General features: G+C 41.8%; 2 protein-coding genes across 2 annotated transcripts; one reads left to right on the top strand and one right to left on the bottom strand.

The window, feature by feature from the left end:
* Positions 1–206: 206 nt before the first annotated feature.
* zc3h7a (zinc finger CCCH-type containing 7A) lies at positions 207–12044 on the bottom strand. Its single transcript, XM_036553207.1, has 23 exons — positions 11943–12044; positions 10772–10877; positions 10065–10104; positions 9756–9953; positions 9067–9225; positions 8833–8913; positions 8395–8448; positions 8203–8242; positions 7729–8033; positions 7168–7411; positions 6457–6482; positions 6190–6337; positions 5670–5828; positions 5324–5529; positions 4443–4543; positions 3529–3710; positions 2799–2872; positions 2418–2554; positions 2194–2299; positions 1947–2055; positions 1366–1499; positions 615–778; positions 207–405 (listed from the first exon to the last, which is right to left on the bottom strand). The coding sequence occupies exons 2-23, from the start codon at positions 10837–10839 to the stop codon at positions 216–218; spliced, it is 2925 nt and encodes a 974-aa protein (XP_036409100.1). The 5' UTR covers positions 10840–10877; positions 11943–12044; the 3' UTR covers positions 207–215.
* A 1097-nt stretch (positions 12045–13141) lies between these two features.
* Positions 13142–18740, top strand: zgc:92162 (group 10 secretory phospholipase A2). Its single transcript, XM_036553571.1, has 4 exons — positions 13142–13288; positions 15708–15876; positions 17935–18041; positions 18592–18740. The coding sequence occupies exons 1-4, from the start codon at positions 13252–13254 to the stop codon at positions 18738–18740; spliced, it is 462 nt and encodes a 153-aa protein (XP_036409464.1). The 5' UTR covers positions 13142–13251.
* Positions 18741–21062: the final 2322 nt, after the last annotated feature.

The raw sequence follows: 21062 nt of genomic DNA, 5'->3' as shown, positions 1-21062 counted from the left end.
CGCTGCTTAAAAAGGCAATGATGCATTTTTATCAGTGAGAAAAAGCAACGCAGCCATAACTATTCAGACCCCCATGGCTATTACTGTGCTTTTGAATAAATACAAGCTAAAAGAAGTTCTGCGCTTTTCCTCACAGAACATAACACGAATCGGCCGATTTCATGCTGTACTTCTACCTTAAGGTGTAACGCGTATCATCTTTTGCGTTATAAATGTTAATTTATGTCTTTAAGCAGAAAACTATATTTCCCAAAGTCATTATCATTTGGTGCTATAAGGTGGTCTTTCCTCGCTTTCGCAAGTTTCATCAAAAGGAATTCTCGCCTGTCCGTCCATTCTTTCAGCTCCTCATTCCCATGGGCCAGTTTGCAGCTCTCCTCTGCTGTGCAAGTACCTTTGAGAAACCTAAAAAAAAAATCAGTGTAACTTTAGGAATCAATAAGGCATAATTGAAATAAAAAAATATATTATATAATCAACTACTGTATCGGAATAAACATGCACTTAAGACAGATGTATTAGACGTGTAGTAAATTAGGTATAGACATATTCGATTACATGGATCAATAGGTTTAAAGATGTATATAAACAGAAAGGCAGTCCAGCAAACATGCCTTTCGCAGACTCGGAACGTGCCGGTGGGAAAGCGATACTGCCAGCAGTTCTGATCGTCCTCGGAGTTGAACACTTTGTCCTTGTGTTTCTCTGAGGTGATGTGCTGCTGCCACTGCTTGTCACTGTTGCAGTTCTTGCCACAGAGCCAACAATGGTTGCCAGCCTGTGACAACAATCAGACATTGAGAGCACCGCGTCAAACATGCCAGCCATACAAAACGAGTCTCATGGTCATACACGGGTTGGCCCATTCTTCCCCTTCAAAGCGTGCTTGGATACGGCCGCCTGAGGCATTTGCGCCTGAGGGGAGACACTTCAGGCAGCAAGAATGTGAACTTCCTGTGGGTCATTATGATTGCTCATTTATATGCATGTGAAGCAAAAGTGCAAAAATGGGCATTACTGGAATTTCTTTGTGCTGCAAATAAGGTGTGTTTGAGCACCGGGGTCATTAAGCTCCCGGTGAAATGTTACATAAAATAACATTGAGCGCAAAACTTGTCGGCTGAGTACAAAACAGATTTTTAGCTATGAAAATAAAATTGCCATTTTGTTTTATAAAGAGAAGCCTAATAGGGCAAAGGCCAGAGAACCCTGTCATCGGCAGAGTTCTTATTAATATTAGGGTGAGGGGTTAGGGCACACAGGGTTTAGGGTCACAGCATGTCATGTGTGAGCGATGTGAAACCATTAAAAGAGGAAAGCTGTGGTGTTGCCGTGTTTTCCCCTAACAGAGCGAACGACACGCACCACTTCCTCAGCGTAGTCTGTGGGCATGTGGATCTGCTTCCCATTCTCCCTCATGGCTCCGTTTGAGGACTCCTCACTCCAGCCGGGCTTCTGAGACTGCAGCCAGAGCTCATACAGCTGCTCCATGTCTGCGACTTCACAGGAGAGAGGAGCACTCTTAAAGCCTTCTGTCAGCATCACAGAGGTGGCCCAGAACTCCCTTTTATCCCGCACTGCCGGTTCCAACAAGTGTGCTTCAGGTATGCTAAGAGGAATGGGTTTTCTCCTAGGGATAAGCTGTGCAACTGCAAATTTTACCATGTACTTTTTTATTCATTGGTTTAGATATATTTTTCAGAATATGCCCTTCAAAGTGTCAAAACTACTCATTCTAAATTTTATTAGTGACAGCACATGTGCACTGTAAATTAAACCCACTGCAAGCAATCAACGTTCAGCCTATTCATGCTAATATAGTGACTCAATCTTACAGAGAACGCTGATGGAGGGAATGCAGAATGTTTTTAGATCCCAGCAGAGAAAAAAAAGGAGTAGTCTGAGAATCGCCATCCTGTGGAAAATCCTCTGATATCTGTACTCACTGTTGTTGTCTTTCATGTATGTCCACAGCTCTTTTTCCTCTGTGCTGTGTGCGAAGGTGCAGTTCCCGATATACTGGCATTTCTTGCCGGCAGAAACGTGCATGCAAATCTGTCAGTGGGAAGAGCCACACGCAGAAGATGACTCAGCAGCACTGCAGGGAACGCCATCTTTGCTAATGTAACTTCCTAATAACCGAAGCATCACTGTTATCTTAAAAATCTTAAATATTGAGTTTTGTACGGCCACCTCAAATTGAGACGGGATGGGTTTCTTCGTAGGGAGGGGGCGAATCGGAGTCCACTTCTTGCGCTCGACAGAGCTCACCAGCAGGACCCTCCTGTCTTTTGACCATCTGTGCAAAAGATGGACAGGATTTGAAACCATATCTGAACTGGAGGGATCCTCATTTCTGAACCTTTTCACATCTCGATTGATGGTAGCACTCGCGCATGTGTCCCCAAGCTACTCACGGATGCCGGGCCTTGGCGGTGCAATACTTCTTGTTCTTGTCGGGTTCGCTGACTTGGCCGTTTCGCCAGCACTGCCCGCACACGAAATGCATCTTCAGGTTTGGGGGTCCAAACCTCTTAAGAGCACCTGGGATTTGCTAAGTCAACATCAAACAAGAGACACATTTTATTTTCATTCTTTTATTAGCTTTGCTAATTAAGCATGGTGACAAATAACTCGACATGAAATTTTTAGGTCAGCTGTCTAATCCCTTGCATATGAGTTACATTTTCCTTTTAACATGTAGCATGTTACTAACATCATAATCAAATTTGGTTTAATCTAAATGAGGCAATATCACCATCAACAACTTCTATTAAAACTTGCAACTTAACATTTACCTCAGGCCCTTGGGAATTGGCTTCCATACTCCAGTATTTTCTGGACTCCTGTACAATACCTTCATTTGAAATGCCTTTGAAAACACAAATAAGTGAGAATGAAGATGTGCTTCCAAAAAGATAAAGTTTAACTTTAGTGAGAAGCAAGGAAGTCTTTGAGAAAGGTATTTGAGGTCCTCTGGGACTTTGAGCAAACAATATCAATGTAGACATAGCGATCCAAGCCACAAGTATCCTGGACATTTCCAAATTAGTAATACCTGCAACTGACCCATGCCCACACCAGGCCCCTTACAAAGCCATAGCCTAGTGTAATTTCGTAAAAGTTCAGGAGACACCCGACGATTTATCAGAAAGCCGAATCGGTAAACCCACAGCTGAACTGAACTTTGGACCCTGTCTCACAGGCACTACACAGAGCACCCTATCATCCTATACCAAGAAAAAGCACCAACTTACACATAACTGTGCAAACCACTCAGTAACCTCAAGGTTATTCCTTTAGGGAGTGCTTTTTTTTTAGACCTAACTTCTATGTTAACACAAACACATTGATAGACATGAGAAGTGATTTTGCAATCCCACTTATCATCGCAGACATGCAATGAGAGCTACAAAAATCCAGCAAGGTGTTTACCAAGTGCTTCTTGCTTAATAAGGATCAGGGTCATGACAGATTACCGCCTCTGAACCGCAGGCCCACTTCCCGGTGCCGCCCTCCTCCACTCACCCGTTTCATGCTGCATCATCCACACCTTGAGCTCAATGAGGCTGTGGGCGAAGAAGCAGGCGTCCTCGCGCACGCAGCCGTAGCGAACCTCGTGCCGGCACAGGTCCATTTGGCACTGTGGGGTGTAGGGGCGGATTTTGGAGTACCTCACCGTGGTCTCCTTCAGTATGTGGACCAGGCACCTGGGGGTACCACAGCAGCGTTCGTTCATCAGCCCCCATACACCTAACTACAAATGGTCTGTCCTGCGACAATCCGACATGTGGTGTACTCTCTGTTATGTGGGTTACTGCTTTTCTTTAAGACAGAAGCGTGGCATAGTAGTCAGCTGCAGGGCTCGTAATTGAAAGGCTGCTGGTTCAATTCCCCACTGTGCCACTGATGTTGTACCCTTGGGCAAGGTACTTAACCCAAAATTACAGCTGTATAAATGGATAGTATGCTGTAACAATTGTATGTAAGTTGCTCTGGATAAGTGCATCTGCTCAATGACAATAATATAATGTAAGGTGGGTAAAACTGTGCTATGACAGCACGTAATTAAGATGCTGACAAGTACATGGTGACAATACCCACTGATGTAAAAACAAAAGCTGACAAAAGGGGTCTTTGTGCTGAGAGGACCTGGTTATTTTGAGCACTGAGTCAACTGTCTCTTGTCAAGGCCCGAACCCTCAAACCCCAATGCTCCTCCTGCTGTCACCACTACAAAAAAGTAAGCGACATCAGTGTGCAGTGATTAGGAACCAGTTGGGCAACTACAAGGTGGCGGGTAACAATGCTGGGTGGGACGCTGCAGTTTTGTTTTTAGGTAAAGTACTTAGCCTCCATTGTTTCAGTAAATAAAAGGGAACTATGTAGGTCTCTGCAGTCAAGGGCAAGAAAACAAGGGGAGTTTATGTTCACTGGCTTACTTGACTTCTTCAAAGGCGTGCTTTGTCACGGGGTGAGAGCAGACCAAAGGGTTATCCTTATTTGTTTTGCTGATGATCCTGGGCTTGTGGTCAAAACACACCTGAAACAATCACAGCACTTACATTTAGAACAGAACAAAACTGTTCTCTACATTTGCAGTTTGGTAGACATGGTAGGGGTGAGAAAATGACCTGTTTTGTGCTACTTCTCCACACTAAAATACTGTATAGTGAATTTATGCTCTACAGAGGCTTCCACTTAATATAACCACACAATGTGCTTTGCTCATAACTTTGCATAACAAATCTGAGTGTTACGTTTTCCCAGTACAATTTGTTCCATCTTTGTTATTTATATCTTTGCATTTACCCCCTTCTTCCCCAACTCTGGTAGTTGCTAAACATACACTAGTATATAGTTCCACTATGACGACAACCACTGAACTCATACAGGAGTGTGGGGCAAGAAGGCTGAAATCCACAAATACACTGGAATGCTTATCACAACCATTTTCTACACTACAAGTCCCACAGTGCACCTGAGGGCAAATGGCATTGGAGGACAGGTGCATCCCTCTGGTGCTACCTGAGTATCTCATAGGCACACAAATGAATCCCAGGGGACAAAGAGTGGAGCAAGGACATGACTCTAGCTGACCTACCCAACCCTATCTACGGCAGAACAAAGCCATTGCTTCCACACCACTGCCAGAAAAATGTAATTCTTTCTTGAATTTATTACACAAGTTCAAGCCAAAGGGCACTGTGGTTATTGGTAAATAGTGGCCAGACTCCAAATGTGCACACCATAGTGTCAGGTGAATGACTTATGTTTGAGCTGTCTTTGACTGGGAAATTTGTCTTTGGAACACACCACGCACCTCACAGAGGAACATAAATATCCCATGGTGTTCCTGTAAGATCTTGGAAACTGTTAAGTTGACCTTTCCACCAGCGCCGAACGGATCAAACAGCAGATCTCTGCATATGAATCCTTTGCGCTCCAGAGTCCAAACATCAATCTCTTCCTGACAGTAGGCAAATGTGCAGTGGCCGGGATATCGGCAATCTTCCCCCATGGCCACATCTGCCAGGAAAAACATGCACACACAAACGCACACTCAACTGCCAACGCCCACACACAAGCCTTAAGGTGGAAATTCCCTACAGGAAACCTTTGAAATATACATTTTAGAACAAGCAACGAGTATTTAACCGAAGACTTGCCTTTGCAAATGTAATACGGCCCAACGTATTGGTTCTTGGTTGGCCTCGGTCGAATTGGCTTCCATCTGTGATCCTCAGAGAGTTTGATTCTCCCCAATAATATGTCCTTCTTGCACTTGTGCTCCTCAGTATATAGTGTATAATCCAATATTCCAGGGCCTAGGGCCATAAGTATTAATAAATACATGTCAATGTGGTATGGAGTAGTGCTTACAGATACTGAACTTGTCAGTACAACACTGGGTGGGGCAGTGCTGTTTCCAGAAAAGCTGAGGTGAAACAATGAATGAAATAAATTTCATTTACAATAAATTTATAATGTTAGCTATTGAATGGACACTATCCTGGACAATGTCATCTCCTAGCCAAATGAACACAATAAGCCAAAAACATTCTCCATGTCACCTTCAGCATCTGTAGGCTCTGAAAGCAGTTACACCCATTGAAGAAGTCATTAAATGCAGCAGTCATTTTACATGAGTCAAAAATGTTTCGCACACAGAACAGAATGCCTTCTTACCACTTTTAACAAAGCAGGTGGCGCAGGCCTGTTTGAACTCATGGGTGTCAGACAGGGGGTTTTTGGGCAAATCCATTCCATCAGAAACACTGTGGCCCATTCCTATTGGCACAGTGGGTATTCCCAATGGTTGGTCGTTGACACCAATCTGAAAATAAAATAGGAATTTTCTTTTGAATCTAGTTTTAGACCATTGCATCCATTTATAAAATGGAGTTCTTCTTCTGTGTGCACTTTCATGAGTGAACAAAGATAAAAGAAGCTTACTGGTATAAATGGAGGCTGGACATAGACTGCATTTTTCCGCCAAAGACGAAATCGAGTTGAAGTGTAGAAAAAGGACAAAAGGAAGTCAGACACGTTTACTATGAATGTTTAAGACACGCTAGCTCACATCCCCACCTCTACTGCAATAAATCACGCAAGACAAGGCGGCACTCTGGATTTATCTGTGGACAAGAACCAATGGCTTGAAATGCCCTCGTTTGCCCTTCAGTTCCACATGTAAAAAGTACCAGATTCTGAAATGCAGAACTATCCTGTTTTGAAATAATCTACTGCTGTATAATTTTGATAAATAAAACCCAAATCTTGTTCCCTCACTTTTGTGCCTCAGGTGTAGCTACCCTATAACTACTCTATGTTGCAGCTTGCTTGACTGGAATATAAACAGGCCAAATGATGCATAAGAGTGAAACATGAGCTCTGACCTGCACGTTGTTAAATATTACAGTGAAATAACCAACCATGGAAATTCCCCTTCCCAGGAGGTGACAGGAGCTGGGGCAGGGAACCAGTTCGGCCACATTGGGAGGCCTGTAAACCACAGATGTATGTACATGTGCCCTGTATGCTCCATCAGAGAGCATGACAGGAGCTAAGGCTCTCCTGCGCATGTGTCCATGACATGTTCTTCCGTATAAACCTGTCAATCTGCACATGTGAGGAGGCGACGGGGACCGAAGGGGGCGCACATACCTGTCTGCGATTCAGAGATAGACAGGCTGTCCAGTGAATCCAACATGGATGGATATGTGTCCAAACCTAAGGGTGAATACCCACATGATCCGGGTTTGTGGTAAACCAGGGGCAGAGTCACCGGTGGCACAGCTGGCACAAATGAGTGATTGGCATGAGTTGGGATGTGCAAAGGATTGGACATAGAGTTACTGGTGGGAATACTGGTCGGCAGAGGAATAGGCCCTTTCATGGTGGAGATGGCCTTAAACAAAGAAGAGAGAATGCGGTTTGATCAACGCGGGCACAATGAAAACACATTGCAGATACAAAGTATTCTCTGACTGAATTACTTGTAGACAAAAGGAGCCGCTGAAGTTATGGCTACATACATGAGTACACACATGAATTCATAAAATTAATTCAATGATGACTAGGGGTTTTACTGAAGTTGTTCCAAGAAAAAATAAAACCAGGGAGATAGCCTGATTGGATGAACACAGCTTTTAAAATGGTGACTTGCTGAGTGCCATTAACGTGGTGTGTGGTCAGCCGATCCATCAGACAGCATGTTGGGTTTACCATGGGAGGCTCTGAGGGAGCTGCCCTGTCCAGCAGCTCGTCCAGATCATCCCCAATGATTTCAGCATCGTAGTCCAAGCGAGACTCGGGCACGGGGTATGACTCACTGGCCCGACCTCCATTGACCAGCACGGGCACAGGAGCGGTCAGGGCCACCTTCTCTGGGTTGTGGGCCTCGATGGGGGACACCGAGGACACGTTACTGACCGGGGCTGACTCGCTCTCCACCTTTTCATTCACAAAGGGCCTGGGGGCCAAGCCTGGGGTCGGCAAGGGGCCACCCATCTCCTGGGTGTGCTGTGACACTTTAAAACAAGAGGAGTATTTATAAAGGTGGGTCCAAGCGTTTCACTGCACAGTCAGAGTTCACATGGCATTGCTATTCTTCCACCTTTGTTCCTGGAGACATCAAACTTGCAACTGTAAACCAAACACAATGATAAGGATAACCTTACATAAAGCAGGAAGACTTACCCGTTTCGATATCCTCCACAGAATCAGAGCCTTGAGCACACTATGAAAGAAAAGCAGACAAGAATATTCAGAAACTCTCTAAAGGACCACACTACGCTTTGCCAGTCTTATATGATGTGTTTGACAGTGTGTGGCATGCCTCTTTTGCATTCTTGATGACTTGAAAAACAGGAAAAGGTCATCAGTCCTCACCTTATCACTGGATGCCCCTGAATTGCTGGAGCCAGGTAATACATTTAATGCAGGCTGTTAAGAACAGGAATTACATGAGGAGGTTAGGCAGATGTGAGTGTCTCATTCACCAGTCTATAATGTCTATTTTTCTGGGTCATGAAGGGTGTCAGTTGTAACTGTGATCCTAAACATTTATGAAAGGACACAACATAAAAGGACCCAAAGCAATGGCCAAGAAGTGCAGTTATCAAAAGAAAAGTGGAAATATGGAAAGCTAAGCAAAGCTGATCAGTTTTAAGCCTAGTAGTTCTTTAAAAACATGGCCCACTTAAAACGTACCTGCCTGAATTAATTATTAAGAGGAAAAATCCTGGATCTGACTTCTTATTAAAGGCACTTAGGATCCAAGCACAGGTCATTCTAATCACAGATTTTAATCACAGCGGAAGCACTTACCTTAGTCCTTACGTATGCCTTACGAATTTTCAGTCCCAACATTTTAGCCAGTTCCTGGGTCAGTTTAATGACACTTGCATCCTGCAATGCAAACAACCAGGGGAAAAAATTGCAAAGAAAACATCACACTGATAAATTCAGTACCACAAGCTTGTGGCCACTTACTGCCAAATGCAAAATGCCCACCCGGAGCACAGAAGCACCAGATCACACACAGGATGAGTGAGGTCTTACCTGTGGCACTGCCAAGGAGCACTTAGCAACGGCTTCGTATGCTTCCTTGTGCCTCCCCATCTCTTTCAGGGATCTGGCTTTCCGATACAGAGCTCTGTGGTTGCTCTCGTTCAGATGCAGTGCCTTTTCGCAGTCCTCCAGCGCCTGGTCATGCAGGCCCTGAAACACACGCACCATGCCGGTACATGTTCCTGCGGATGCATTATGAACGACTCACGGCCCACATTCATGGCATCTACTTTGCGCTCATGGTGACTATTCTAACACAGGGCATTCTTTCTGAACCTGAATCTGTGGAAACTGAACACACCCATGAATGCAGTGGCTTGTTCTATTGGACAGTACTGTCTTATGAGTTGGAACAAGAATTCAGAGGTGTACTTTTCACAGCAGGTTTTGCAGTTCCTTCCAAACACACATGTATCTGTAGAAAATATACAAACACTGTAGACTGTAAACTATGGGTAGACAGCAATGGACAACGTGGGACCAAGAATAGTCAGTTGGGCTTTTGGAGGCTACGACTCACAAACAGCCACACTCTCAACATTCTACAACATCTGGAAGTTTCACTTCAGGCTGAAAATGAGAGGTTTTATTCGAGAGGTTTTATCTCTCAACATGTTACATTTCAGGCCTTCTGAAAAATTACAAACAAAGTACAGAAAACCTTTTCCAGTCATACTTACAATGTTTAAGTAGGCAGCAGCACGATTAGCATACAGCTTTTCAATCATTTCACAGGAAATGCTGATGTCTTCAGATTCGGCATATTCTGCTATGCTTAAGGCCTCCGCGTACAGCTCAATGGACCGTGCCCACTCTCCTTCATTATAAACATCATTCCCTTCACCAAACAGATTCCTCACAAGGTCTTGGATGAACACCTGCAATGACACGCAATAATGTCATTTTACTCTATAGTGTTTCCAAGTCTATCCAAAATGTCTGTGTCAATGTCAAATATTTAATCAAAAGAACCGCCATCAAGTGCTGACCTCATACTGTTCCTGGGTTCCAGGAAAAGGTAAAGTGGACCTGTTCAAAAATAATATGCAATATGTTAAGGTTTAGATAGATGCCTATACTTAAACTCATAGTCAAAAGAAAAGAAATGGAAAAAAGGCCTACACAGACATCTAAATTAAGGACAGCTATATATTCTGGACTATGGATTCTGTGACATGCTATAATGCATTGCCTACACCTGCAGGCCTAATAGGAAACCGGTCAGACAGCAAAAATTAGTCTTAAGTTAGCAGTGTCAGGAAACCTGCAGGAGTTAATGAACACACACAGCCATAGTTCAGGAGAAAATAACAGGCATCAGTGAGAAGAGATCATCACTTACTCCTAACCTATGCAATCCTCAAAATGTAATGGTACTTAGATTTAGCACTAACAAAGAGTGTAAAAAAACAGATATGGAATTTTTATTAATTCACCGACTATTCAGTTCAGAAGAGATTTAACTGCAAAAACTGCAAAAATCAGTATTCTACATAATTAAAATCATGACCATTTCCAGTTCCAACTGTGCAGGAGAGAGAGAAAAACAATTAGAATCCCCCCTTGACAGGGCAATGTGTGTATCATCCCTTAAGGGCAGCAAGTCAAGCCAGCAGAGACTGAGAGGTAAACATCACTCCCCCAGGTACGGAGCTACACGTGCTGAGCAGACGCTCCAGGTCACGCCAGCACTCACTGTATAAACTGCAGTCCCTTTTGAATGTCCTGCCAGCGACTGCTTCTGTCCTGAGATACATTAGACATGTTCCCATGTGTCTTCAGGTCCTGGATTCGGTCAAGGCCTAAAATACATAGAAATTGTAATCAGAAGCAGGGATGTCTGCAGCATGTACTGCGTAAATATTATTGTAAGGTTTACTTTTTCTAATGCAAAATGTAGGCAGGCGTGACTGGCTCTTTGAACTCACGGCAAGGAAACACAGCATTAGATATGAAAGCAATATTTTGCTGTTTTATAGCCCACGGTTGTAATATTCCTAGCTAGTTAGCAAGTTGCGTTTATTCATTCTTAGAACAAAAACGCAATGTTTATGCTACCAGCTACAGTAAACCAGTATAGCATACAGTAACAACAGAAACATTTAACGTTACACTTAAAATTACATACGTTTCAGTTACCCTTGTTTAATAAGATACACCGAACCACATATTTCAAACTATGCTGAACAGTTCATCAAACACCAGAAGAGATACCTAATGTCACCGAGATATCTTAGCTTTGTATGTGATGTCATGTTACTTACCCAGACTAGTCTTACCGCTATCTACATAGACCTGCTAGTTAGCTATATAAACCACTGTCTGAGAGGTCCAACTAACCAGCTGTTCCATTTCCAAGGAATGGTTAGCTTCATAACAATACCGGCCTAGCCAGCGATTATACTGGTAGGCAAGGCTACCTTAACTAAGCTATCAGACATGTAACGTTAACGGAAATGTGCCTTCACAATATAGTTAACGTTAGCTGGTTAGCAACACAGGCAGCTATGAACAAGAGATGACGTGCTCGTAAGGCAGCCACCTACCCTTACCTAGCTAACTAAATCACAAACAGTCTAAGTAGCTGCCAGCTATGGTATTGTTGCCATGTATACACACAAGTAGATTAACGAGCTGAAGTCCAACTAGCTGCTTCATTTCCAAGGAATGGTTAGCTAACAGCTCGGAAGCAAAGCTAGCGAGTCGAGACTGTAAAGAAGGCCTGTAAAGTTTCTGACGTGATCACAACGATAGCTTGATTTTAGCTACAAACACGCCATACGTATCTGCTTACAAGCTAAGCTACGTGCTAACAACTGACGCCCCCAATACAAGCCTATTATCACAATCGCAGTCGCAAGACTTACCCTTTTAAACTGTTTAACAGTGAAATATTTATGAATAACGTCAGCTAGCTTCTCAAATGCATCTACCTGCTCTGTATGCCAACGTGATCTACCACTACCGTTTTTTTTTGTTCCTGTAAGCAAAAGAAGCGTCCTACTTCAAAACTGAAAAGAGTGCTCCCTATCGACCACCACCAAGCATAACAGATACACTAGCGATTTTGTCAAATTTAGAGACGAGATTTGCGGGAAGTAGACAATTTTTAATATATGTATCTATGTGACAATATCATGGCCGGCGCTATGGAGGTAGTTGGCGGGGTGGGCGTAGGGCAATTGCACCCCCAGACGGACCTCCGTGTACCCCCAGTTGTGTCCTTATATCTGGATGTCTATATAGTAGCCTATTTATTACGTTTTTTTTTTAATATGACGTGTTGTGCCCAGCACCCCCCCCCCCCCCAACCCGGATTGCAAATGCACCCCTCTGTATTTTCTCCGGGCGCCGAATATCACACTAATGTGCAGAATTCCTGTATGTTTATGTTAAAAAATATATACTGCGATGGCATGTGCTGTAGTCGGTCTTCACTATTCATGCTGTTGTAGTATTGCGTAGAGCTTATTATTGTGGTCCGACCTGTACAGACACATTACATATGGTACATATGGTAGCCTACACAATAGAGTTGGGCACCACAGTGAATATACTTTATTTACAGCACAGCAAAGTATTCAATTCGCTCAATAAATAAGACATAGTGAAGGTTACACCATATAGAAGCATGAACATAAAACATAATGTGTCAAATTGCATTTAAAATAATCACACAAAAACACAACACTTAAAAGAAAATATTGCCATGAATTAATAAGTCAAATAGATACATCAATTGCAAAAAAATCGTACGTAGGCAAAATATGACAAACTATTTAGCAAAACTTCTTTACTCAGCAATTAATAAAGTTAAACTATACACAATCTATGGATTTTTGCAACAGTATCCCGCGTCTGGAACAGTATTGTCCATGTGTTATGGAATGCGAGTTTTGCTACAGCTGTGACTTGGGATGTTGGTCTGATACACAACAGCTGATGTTGAACATTGCCTGGCATCTTTACGCATACGCGCGCAATCACGCAAATCTCATCAACCGCTCACACCGAGGAGGGATACCCATGTGGATTGGAGGGTTGTGTGTGGGGATTATGACTTTCTCAAGGAAGTAGTGCTGGAGAGCTTATGCCTAAACGGTAAGTATAAAAAACCTCTTAACAGAGCGCGTCTGTTCACCCGAGTGCAAACAGGAGCCGCCTCCTCTGCCTGCCATGTCCGCGCTGTTTCTCATACTCCTGCTCTTCTCTGGTAAGTATTTCACATACTATTTGCCCCACACCTGAAAGATGTTTGTGTTCGTTTGTAGAATAAAAACTTTGTCATGTCGAATAGTTGGGCGCACTAACGTGCAAGGAATTTGCCGCTTTCTAGTTTGTTGAAATACGCATCCGTCCATGTGTAAGTGTTTTGGATTTGTCCTTCGACGTTATTAATTTTACAATGTATAGGCCTAATAGCAGATTTGAAACTGTCTGCTCTCTAGAGCCTGTTGGCATATATTTAAATGAATATTTATGTAGGTATGTTCCTAATCGTCCTGCTTCTGAATGGTGAGAAAATAAAACTTTTAATAGGAAAACAACATATATAACGGTATTTGACATTACTTTATTATATGGTATGTGCAATATACAGTATGTCTAGATTTATTAAGCACTTCTGTTGGCGGTCCTTGAGGTACTTTACAGTACACGACACGCATATACCCATATTAAAATTAACTGCATGTACCACGGTAAATACAGTAGCCTTCCATATTCCTGACAATGCTGGGATTGTATACAACAATTCTTAAGTAAAATGTAGGTAAAATTTAGGTGCTATAGTAGGCTCTTTGTTATTGTGGATTTGCGGTCATCTGAAATAGCTTTGACTGTCCATCACGTTGTGTTTTGTTTTGCTTTAGCTATTGAAACGTTCCATTATGTTGCTTACAGTACTGTCCTCGAAAATTACACCACGATATCATGCCTTTCAATGTAGTTTTTCACTGAAGCCAGCTGTTTTTGTCTGCATATGTTGCTTTTAAAATTGAAATTTTATTGCGTTATACTATTGTTACACATGCGTTTCATGGACAGTTCCAATAACAGCATCCTGATCAATAAAGTCCTTTCTCAAAACGTGCAACATCAAGTTTGAAAAGGATTGTAAATCCAGTACAGTCAGAGTCATCTTAGGACCTAAGTCTCATATGTTGATTTCCTGTCTTAATATGGTAATAACTATGAGTGTTTAAAAGTAACACTGGTAGGAAGAAAATGGTCCTTAAAAAGAGTTTGCTTCAGCACCATATATAGACTATCAGCTAGTCAGATAATAATGCTCACGCTATAGTATAAATATACTCTTTCACCCACAAAACCCTTTTTTGGGGGGGGGGGGGGGGGGGGTTGAATTTCACTGAATTTACTATGCATGTTTTTTGTATTTGTTCATTTGGTTAGAAAGGCAGAAATCCATTCTCTATTGTCTCTGGACAGAAGCAGCTGGAGAGCAGCCATTGCACCGCTGACTGACACAGACCTCATCTTTTTTGTGTGTGTGTGTTTTGGAATGTTGGGCGTTGAGTGCTTTCCCCTATCCAGATCTGGCAGAGTAACCAGCTCATTATAATCGCTAAAACGCACCGCGGAAAATTGCCCCTTTCATAAGCAGAGGGTGCAAACCTCTCACCAGGACCAAATCACGTAACCACAAGAGTGCCGCGTGCATGCTGGGAAGGAAAACCCCACTGGTCATTTTGGCTGTGCATGCAATCCAAGTTCATGCTGACTGCTTTATCACCGTTTTGCTCAGTTTAGATGACAATAAAGAAAAATAACATTTACATGCATTTTACTGATATGAAAAGGAGATTTGCAGAGGTTTGTATGGCTGTTACATTCTCACAGTGTAATATTGTTTAGAAAAGTGCAAACCTTTTTAGCTCTTAGGACACGCAATTTCCCTGCCCAAGTGTTTATCAAAATGACATCAAATGTATTCATGTTTATTTCTTGAGCAATCTGCATTTATGGTAAAGTGTACAACAGTTTTACCACATTATATTAAGTTAAAATATAAAATGTGTTTCTTCTTTGAATTTTACTTAAGTTTATAATATGTGTGTGTATATATATATATATATATATATATATATATATATATATATATATATATATCTCTATATATAGTGTCCAATTTAATATTTCAGAACTACGGTTTAGAGAGTGAACAGCTTTGGCACTATACCTTCTTTCAATAATTGCTCACTTATTGATATATTATTACAATGCTATTTTGTCACTATTTTTCTTGACCTAAGCATGGTATTTTAGTAGGGTGAAACATATCCATCATGAGGCATGAACTGTGAAGCAGCAGTTTGGTCTGATGCGGAATCACACCCAACTGCAGTAAATCTATCAGAAAAAACACAGGGGGCACTATATAGTGCCTGTTTATGTGGTTTCAAGGTCCTCTGATGCTAACGTTCAGTATGTTTGTAAAGTCTGTTTGTTTTGCATACTCTTGTGAATGTGTGCAGTTTCCTGTTGCCGTTGGCTGTGTAAATATCGCTAGAAAATGTGTAAGGTTTTATTAGGAGCAATGTGAAACATGACGCAAACTCTAAGGCAGGCGGTTGGTTGGTGTGCTGTGAGCTGTTCTGACCTCTCTGTTGCAGTGCGTGCAGCCTCTTCGACTTCAGAGAGGTCCCAGAGGAGTAAGAGAGGCCTCCTGGAGCTGGCTGGAGCCATAAGGTGCAGCACAGGGAGGTCAGCCCTGGCGTACATGATGTACGGCTGCTACTGTGGCCTGGGGGGCCAGGGCTGGCCCAGGGACAGGGCGGACTGGTAAGGCGGATGTGAAGCCTAATGTGGCGAGAGGGCCTTTGAGGCTTTTTAAATCTGTGCAATTTGTGTAAAGAACTGCGTGCCTTTCCCTGTGTCCTGGCCAAATTCCCAATCTGTCTCACTCGATCTGGCCTTCTAATCATCAACCCGGTTGAACTGACTAAAATAGATCCTCCTCTCTCCAGACCTCAGCTGATTTGTGGTGAGTGTTCTGGTGCAAAATGACATCCATGCACTATACTTTGGTGGCACTGTGTGTGTCTCCCCCTAACTGCAAAGTACTGCTGTGATCCTTGAGAAGGATGATGGTGCATTAATGCAATTTATTCACTTGTCAGACACCCCTAACCATTCAAAAATGCTTTGGCTGTTGTGTTTTGTAATTTTGTGGTGGGGGGCCACCAGTCTTCCCACACACTTCCTACCCATTTAAGTGGCTTCGCTCTTGTTTGCCTGACATTTTTAGTTTGCCTGGTCTCCTCGAATTTACAGGCTGGGTGCAATGACAGGGCTGTGAGATGGAGTTCACAGAGTGTTATTTTGCGTTCTGTTTTGAGGTTTGGCGTTCCTCTTAGTCGGAAGTGGCTATACAGACACACCCCACGCTCCCACACACGTCATCCTGCATCTTACTTCCTGCTGTGATCCCATCACAGTCAGGACTCACCTACATTAGTTCTGGCCAAAATAAATTCACAAAGAACTTATTTTCATTATTTTGGCAGTGAAAATATGCAACTGGCAACTTTACAGCAGAGGCCTTCAATAAAAAAATTGTGCCAGTTAGTGACAAATATTTTTCATCTTTTGTGGGAAAAGTGAGGGAACACACAAAAGTAAGAATGATCTTGTGTGTTTGTGTTTGAGTGGGATGGTTTTGTGTGTGTGTGTGTGTGATGGTAAGAGGATCAAGCCATGTAATTACGTATTATATAACACTGATTAGCCTGTAGTCTTTAGACTTGACAAGGATATAACTGCAGTTTTGAAAAACCAAAAAACAAAAATTGGCAGCGGTCTAACAGTATCTGAGTCAATCTGCAAATACTATGTTTTTTCAGTCATGTCACTGAGAGACTTTACCCAGAGAACCTTGCAAGCTCTTTTATGTAAGGCATGCTAGACTGTTTTTTTTAACTTTCTTTTCTCTTGTAGTCTGTAGGGACATAATATGCTGTAAAAACATCAATCTTCCACTTTCATCAGCGGTTTCCTTTATAAACTATATTTAGGAAGAAATCATACTTGCAGCACACCAGTATTTTTATTCCAGTAACTAAATGTACATATGTTATGGTACACTGCAACAATTACAAGAATCTTACTGGCTAAGCTGTCAAATATAAATCAAACAGAGCACAAGCCCAGCTAAACACCTGGAAGCCTGCCTATCTTGCAAGATTCTTCTGCCCAAATAAAACTTGCAGTGTTGTTTTTTTCCTTCCTTTCATGCTTGTAAAATATCAGTTTTTTTCTTATACCTTCAGTAAAGTTTGTGGTATATGTTACCTCCATAACGAAATACAGTCATTAAGACTTTAAACCATGTTTCTGTGCTTTTGAAGTGTCATACAATTAAAATGTGAGTTTCCCTTGTTTTGTGAGTAGGAGATTCCCAACCATTTTGCCACTGGGTAGGCAATTCTGATATAAATAATGGCTTGCTTTTTCTCTGAAATTAATTTCTATTCGTCTGAGATCACATTATTAAATTTCCATCATGGCAGGCTGCATTCTCCCTTATTTGTTCCAAACACATACCTGCTTCTGCCTGTAATACTTTAACTATGTCCTAGCCACATTGGGTGCAGGGTAACCATCTATCAAATCAACACAAAAAAACACAAGGAAGGAGCTTGGCTGGACATACCTGCCTCCTTGGTATGTGCCGCCTTCCCTGAGTTTCATTTCCTATTTCTAAACCTTATAAGATTATTTCAGGAAGCTTTTTAAGTGACTTCTCATATTTTCTTACTGGTAGAATAGTAGCATAAATTTAGCAACATTCCAAAGGTGCTTCAGTGTATCTAGATGAGAGCATCTCCTCTCCTTATCAAGGTGTTGTCACAGACATGACTGCTGTTATGGAAAAGCTGAGGAAGCCGGCTGCCGAACCATGACAGACAAGTATTACTGGACATGTGAAGACAAAGTCCCTGACTGTGGTATGTATATTCTGAAAGGACAGCTGAATAAGCATCTTCAGTCATTAAGGATCATAACAGTACAGTTCTATGCATGCATTTAATCCTTGATTGGGAACTCATTAAGACAAGGAGCACTGGATTGTATTAATCCCAGAGTTACCATATGTTAGCTGATCAAAGCATGCTAGGAATATGTAAAGACTACCATACTTGCATTTTCCGTTCGAAGTCTTTGTACTAGGAATCAAGATGTTGTTCAGAAAGTGTGGTTAGGTTTGCAAATACATTGGTCACATTATAATTGATGGGAGGGTTATGAGGGTTTGAAAGTTGTAGCTTCTAATCCATGCTCAGAGGTATTTTTAGGTCTTACCAACCACAGTAATTTCAGTTTCACAACATACTGCACATGGTAGGTGTAGCGCCAAGGGACATGTTTACAGTGATTTAAACAAAAAGATTGTGGCTGTTATTACTGTGGCGATATGTTGATCACAAGTGACCTACACTCTCGTACAGACTCAAACAATTTACTCCTGAAATATTCACCTCTTTTCTCTTATCCTAGATTCCCTGAAAGACAATTGTGAAAAAATACTTTGCAAATGTGACAAAGAAGCAGCTAAATGCTTAAGAAAAGCACCCTTCATTCGGAAATATGCTCTCTGGCCAGACTTCCTCTGTGGATGTGACTACCCAACATGTGGTATTTACTGATTCAAATAAATCTATACTTTTCTGAACTGAGTGATGATACTTTTGTTTTCTACATCAAAATGCTTACTCTTCTGCGTCTGCTTCTTGCATAGAGGAGTTGGAATATTTCAAGCTGACATTTTTTGGCATTGAATATTCACTGTCTGGGTCATTTTACCATAGAATGCAAATGGGGATTACTCTCTCAACAGCTCATACATTGTCCTATTGCCCACTGTGATCCCACAATTATTTAAGTACGTTTTTAAATACAAACCAGATATCTATATACTAGAACCTTAACATTTAACTATACATTTAACATACATACATAAATCAGGCATTTAAATGTCAGACTAAAGTGTAAACATTAGTACTATCATATTTAAAATAAAATTACACCAGGGTGTTTATCCTGTCAAAATTGAACAAACAGAAGGCAATATTACTGTTTTCATAATTTTGTAAATATGTTTCAAGTTACTATGAATGAAAAAGTCTTGTAAACTAAAAAAAAAAATAACTACACCTTGAAGTATGGCACTGGTTTCCCACTGTTTGCTTATTTAATTAAATGTAGTTCATTTTGCTATTTTGGTTCCAGCTGAGGTCTTGGAAATCTACAGCCCTTCAGCAATGCAGGGCCTCAGTCATGGTTACCTGCGCGTTTTTAAGAGTTAGAGGGGTCAATTCAGTCCACCTTTCATGGGTCTCTGCTTAGATCCACCCCTCCATATCCAGTATGCAATTCATCTGAATGTTTGTTCTCCTTTTCCTAATTCCCACTCACTGCTCAGGCCCAGTGCTATGGGGGTGCTTAGGGGTGCATGCATGCCCAGACAGACCTCAGTGCACCTCCACTTGTCTCCTTATATCCCAATGTCTACATAGTATTTATTACTTTTTTTTTAAGATATGACTTTTTGTGCCTCCCCCCCACCCATCCGTGGATTGAAACTGCACCCCTTTGTAGTCTCTCCTGGCGCCAGGCCTCTCACTGCTGAGTCCCTCTCCCAAAGCTGTGGTTAGGTTGTCTACTGCCTTTTGTTGTACACTCTGTAGAGTACAGCAAACATGTAACAGGGGTTCCCCATGTATACCAGTTGGCTTTCACTGCCAGGACACAGAGCACTCTGCTAATGGAACAGGAACACAAGAAGGCAAACAGACAGAAAAGAATGAGTAGAGATGGCTATCAGACGTGGCGATATCGGGTAGCTCTTTGTCCACAATGTTGCACTCAGTCACTGATATCCATCCTCTTACCGCTACTCCCAGAGCTGAAGTGCCTCCTGTCTCAGAGCTTTCACACAGTTCTGCTCCTTGCAGCCTTCCACTTACTGTGTGAATGACTGGAAGGCTCTTCATTTCCAGTACAATAGGAAGTGTACACACAATGTGTGCCTTGTACATGGTAGGTTTTTACTATAGGTGTCCTTAGGGAAATTGCTCATGTTTGTATGTCTAAAGTAACTGTGTCTCAGTGTCACACAGAAACAAATAACCAGACCTGACCTGAATCTGGAATGCCTTCAGGTTGAATAACCATATCTGTAGTCATCCAGATTCTTTCTGATTGGCATATTGACATACCACACAACACTAAAGCCACACAGCTATGGAATGAAGTATTTCAACATTTCTGTACACAGGCAAACAGTACAGATGGTTTATTTTTAAATGTGACTCCATAATTGTCATTTTTGTCAGTAACCCCAGGCATAAAAGACTAAAATGACAAGAACTAATGTTTAATCACTTACCTTGTCCAAAACTCTGTACCTGAAAAACCTGGCATTATGAACACAGGATTATTATGGCTTGTTACAGTGTAAAATGATTTATAAATTAATTGTATTTGTAATTCTCTGATGGTTCAGGGGATGATCATACCAAGCAGTATCATCAACTATCAAAGATGAAAAGGTTTCATGAAAGCTAGCCTGACTTTTTTTATCATGAGTACTTTACAATCCAGTCCTCCTCTAACATAATCCTTCTTCATAGGATTGAGGCCCTCTCTGTGAACCCATTCCTTCCCTTTGACCTCTTGACCCCTTTCACCCCTTTTCACATACCTTGTTGCTAATATGCATACATGCTTATATTTATACATCAATGGTTCCTCTTCTTCTGTGTGATTTACAAGCATTTCTACACCCTTCAGTCTACATTTATGGTTTTGTCTGTTAAGCATCATTGTTTGAGTCTGGAGACTTGTGAAATACCCTTAGTAGTTCTTTGACACAGTAAATCAAGCTAAATAAAAACATGTGCACATTTGTACTTGGCAAGAAATAAAGAAGTTTGTATACAGATGAAGATATATGGCAAAATGGAGGG

Source organism: Megalops cyprinoides, chromosome 19, assembly GCF_013368585.1.
Source record: "Megalops cyprinoides isolate fMegCyp1 chromosome 19, fMegCyp1.pri, whole genome shotgun sequence".
NCBI lineage: Eukaryota > Metazoa > Chordata > Actinopteri > Elopiformes > Megalopidae > Megalops > Megalops cyprinoides.
Note: the sequence above shows the minus strand (reverse complement) of the source record. Positions and strands in the feature narration are given on the sequence as shown.

Bases quoted from the DNA above. Each gene is read 5' to 3' on its own strand.
- zgc:92162 (XM_036553571.1), top strand. From the start codon at position 13,252: ATGTCCGCGCTGTTTCTCATACTCCTGCTCTTCTCTG. The intron at 15,877-17,934 runs GTAAGGCGGATG...CTCCTTATCAAG, and splicing joins CCCAGGGACAGGGCGGACTG to GTGTTGTCACAGACATGACT. The intron at 18,042-18,591 runs GTATGTATATTC...CTCTTATCCTAG, and splicing joins AGACAAAGTCCCTGACTGTG to ATTCCCTGAAAGACAATTGT.
- zc3h7a (XM_036553207.1), bottom strand. From the start codon at position 10,839: ATGTCTAATGTATCTCAGGACAGAAGCAGTCGCTGGCAGGACATTCAA. The intron at 10,105-10,771 runs GTGAGTGCTGGC...ATTTTTGAACAG, and splicing joins AAGGGACTGCAGTTTATACA to GTCCACTTTACCTTTTCCTG. The intron at 7,412-7,728 runs GTAAACCCAACA...TCTTTGTTTAAG, and splicing joins CTCCCTCAGAGCCTCCCATG to GCCATCTCCACCATGAAAGG.